The sequence below is a fragment of the Gavialis gangeticus genome, unplaced genomic scaffold (assembly GCF_001723915.1).
Source record: "Gavialis gangeticus isolate Ggan-Ray unplaced genomic scaffold, GavGan_comp1, whole genome shotgun sequence".
Lineage (NCBI taxonomy): Eukaryota > Metazoa > Chordata > Crocodylia > Gavialidae > Gavialis > Gavialis gangeticus.
In genome coordinates, this window is record NW_017729032.1 from 71452374 (window position 1) to 71455754 (window position 3381).

The 3381-nt window shown below is 36.6% G+C and overlaps 1 protein-coding gene across 1 annotated transcript in view; it reads left to right on the forward strand.

Annotated features, from left to right (window-relative positions):
- The window catches only part of VWA8 (von Willebrand factor A domain containing 8), a gene marked incomplete at its 5' end in the record, with an annotated part of 370441 nt that overhangs the window by 83986 nt on the left and 283074 nt on the right, over nucleotides 1-3381 (forward strand). Inside the window, one exon of the mRNA XM_019523815.1 lies at nucleotides 2284-2388. Coding sequence (XP_019379360.1) covers nucleotides 2284-2388 — 105 coding nt within the window. The remainder of the gene's footprint in view (nucleotides 1-2283; nucleotides 2389-3381) is intronic.

Consider the following 3381-nt stretch of genomic DNA (forward strand, 5'->3'; position numbering starts at 1 on the left):
GTGTGTGTGTGTGTGTGTGTGTGTGTGTGTGTGTGTGTGTACATACATACACACATACATATAGATATATATATACATACATACACATGTGCATGTTCACACACTATATATAGGTGGATATATACACATACATATATGTATACATACACATATACACACACATATATGTATGTGTGTGTATATTCTAATATTATAAAAGCCTAAGTCTGTCTGTCTGTCTGTCTGTAATGCTTTAGTCATACTCTGATTGGCTGATGTAAATAGCCAATCAGAGTACTCCAAGCGTGGGGGAGCACCGCCATGATTCTGAAGCCATGCCAAGGAATGAACAGAGGGTGCTGCAGCGCTGCTGGCCTTAGCTCCCCCACCCTGCTCCCTGCAAGAGGCAGAACAGCAGCAGGATGGGGCATTGGGTGGTGGCACTCCATCCCAGCCCCCTCCCTTGCCATCGTTCTTGATGGGCAGTTGGCGTGTGTGTGTGTGTGTGTGTACACACACACACACTCTAGCCAACTGCCCATCAAGAATGACGTGCGTGTGTGTGTATGTATGTATGCATGTGCGCACGCACACACACACACATTTATTTATTTATAAAATCTTTGCCATTCCTGGCAATATTCATATCTTTGTCCACAGAATTAATATAATTTTTTAGGGCTTGCCTAGTACAAAAACAGGCCCCAGAGAAACACATTGTTTATTACATACAGTTAGTAATCTGATTTATTTAGAATGCCAGGGGAATTTGTTTTTCTGAAAATAATTACAAAAGTAAATTTTTTTTAGTAACTCCATTTTAAGCTATTCAATAATACTAGTAATTGAATTACAAAGTGAAATCCATACGCTGTAGTGGAATCAATATTTAATTATTAGAAATACTTGGGAGCGACTAAACCATACAATACATTTCTTATAATATGGATGTTGTTTTACTGCTGATATGAAATTCAGTTTTCTATTGGATTACTCTTTTTGGAAAACATTTTTGGAAGATATTTAGATAATGAAATGTAACCATGGTTTATTGTATTTTATAGTATACCATACATGGACTGATTCAAATGAGCTCAATAGTCATAGTAAAACCAGGATTAAAATATAAATAATTTGTGGGGAGGGTGACAACTTTATACCTCCCTATTGCATAATCAACATGGACTAATCTCAAACATTGAGTTACAGAACTTCCTATAGAAGCCTTTTTTACTAGAGTTAGGGCTTCTGCTGGTTTTAGTTACCTTTTTAAAAGATGGCTGACTATAAAATAGATTAAAATAGATTTCCCAGGGTGCCAAAACATTGAATTAAAAATATTATCATTTTCTAACCAATAGCTCTTGTTTAGAAAAGTCCTGCTCTACAAAGTAAGATCCAAATAAGATTGCAGGTATCACAAGTGAAAGCAGTGGAACATCTTTTATCTGATTTATGCATGAGAACAGAGTAAAATAAAAGACTTATAGGGACTGGAGAAATAGTGGAGCCAGGTACCACTTTATTTTTCAGTATTAAAATGTCTTAAACTGCATTGTCTTTTGCTATATCTTAGAAAATAGGGAAATTCTAACCTTAAAAGGAACAGAGAACTCACATTTATAAATCCTGCCTCCATGAGGAAGTGTCTTTCTGTAGTTCATTGACATTAATTTGCACTCATTTTTACTGATTTCCCCTCCCACCACAATAGTTCTTTTGTTTGCTTTTATTTTAACTAGAGCAGGTTGAAACTTAGAATTTCTGTTTCATGAGGCATTTTTTACATTTTGACCTTTTTTGTTCCAAGTCAGGATTTGGAGAAGTGGATTTTAGCTGCTGTAAAAAAAAGGGGGGTTTTGTTGTTTCTGAGCATGTTGCAGCTCTTGAGATTTAACTGTTAAATCTAGATGATTCTGTAGTGAGACCAATGAGCTGAATAGCAGTAACTTTGACCCTGAATGAAGCAGGTTTAAAACTGGAGCAGTTCTGCTACTCCTGTATTTCTACAGGATCATGCAAATAAATGTCACAGCTGCATTGCAATCAGCATTTATCAGTCTTGATAAATATATATCATTTCTTATATCTGTCTATATCCTTTGAGAAAATAACCTGAGGGGATAGGACCCAATGGTTCTAGATGGATGGGAGCAAAAGTGTAGGAGAGACTGATTTTTGCATCAAATTCCTGATGATGGAATGTGTTTGTTGTTCCATTTTAAGAGTAGCTTAAAAATATGTGTTTTGAGTGAATGAATGAATTATGGTATTAATCTTTCCTGTATTTTTATTTTGAACTAGGATTACTTTCCGATGATGTCAATCCAGCATCTAATCAAATGGCTTTACCCTTATAATGTTTTCCTGGGAAAAGAAGGTAGGACTGCAGTTGAAGATGCATTAAAAGTGAGTACTAATTATTAGAGAAATCCTAGTATACAGTAGCCTTGTTTGTTGTTTACTTCAGTTTGACACAAAGGAATATTAATAGCCTAAATACAGTAATGTGCATTATTTAAAAATATTTAGGAAAAACTTCATAAATCAACATAATTAATTATAATGGGTGATGATGTTTTATATCTTCTTGTAGATACTGGTGCCATTTTAGGAAGGTTTTTAAGCATGTATTAATTTTGACTGTGCCTGTTAATTTGGGTATAACTACTAATATTGTTAATTTTAGGTAAAAACTCTTCCTGAATCAAGATATGCAAATGACACAGGTCACTTTCACCAAAAAGTTTAAAATTAGTTGAAATTTTAAATAATTCATAAAATTCTTAAAATGTGTCTGTGATTAGACTCCTTCACATGAACAGCATGGAGTGTAGTGTGGTGTATTGTGATTTGTTAATGCCCACTGGTTCATTATTACTCGTGGCTGTTAAGCCTTTACATGATACCCTACATCCTTCTGCAGTAATGCTGAACAAAAATACCTAACAGGCTAGATGGCTTATTTGAACTTGCTTCAGTACCCAGTAGCTGTGGTTGAATGAAATACATCATTTATAAAAACATCTGATCTTGTTTTAAACATTTCTTGTGATGGAGAATCTGGTACTGCATTTAGTAAGCTACCCCAGTGGTTAATCCACTTTACTGTAAAAAATTCACTACTTGTTTCTACTCTAGATAAGCTAAGGATATGGTAGTCATGGGGGACCTGAACTTCCCAGACATCTGCTGGGATGAGCAGTTGGCCAGGTCCGAGCGCTCACGTAGGTTCCTGGAGAGAGTCCAGGACCTTCATCTAACCCAGGAGGTGCACAGCCCCACCAGGGGGGATGCCTTGTTGGACTTGGTGTTGGCCACGGGCGATGACCTGGTGAGGGGGCTGCGGGTGCTTGACCCCCTGGGCGACAGTGACCACTGCCTGCTAGAATTCACCATTCA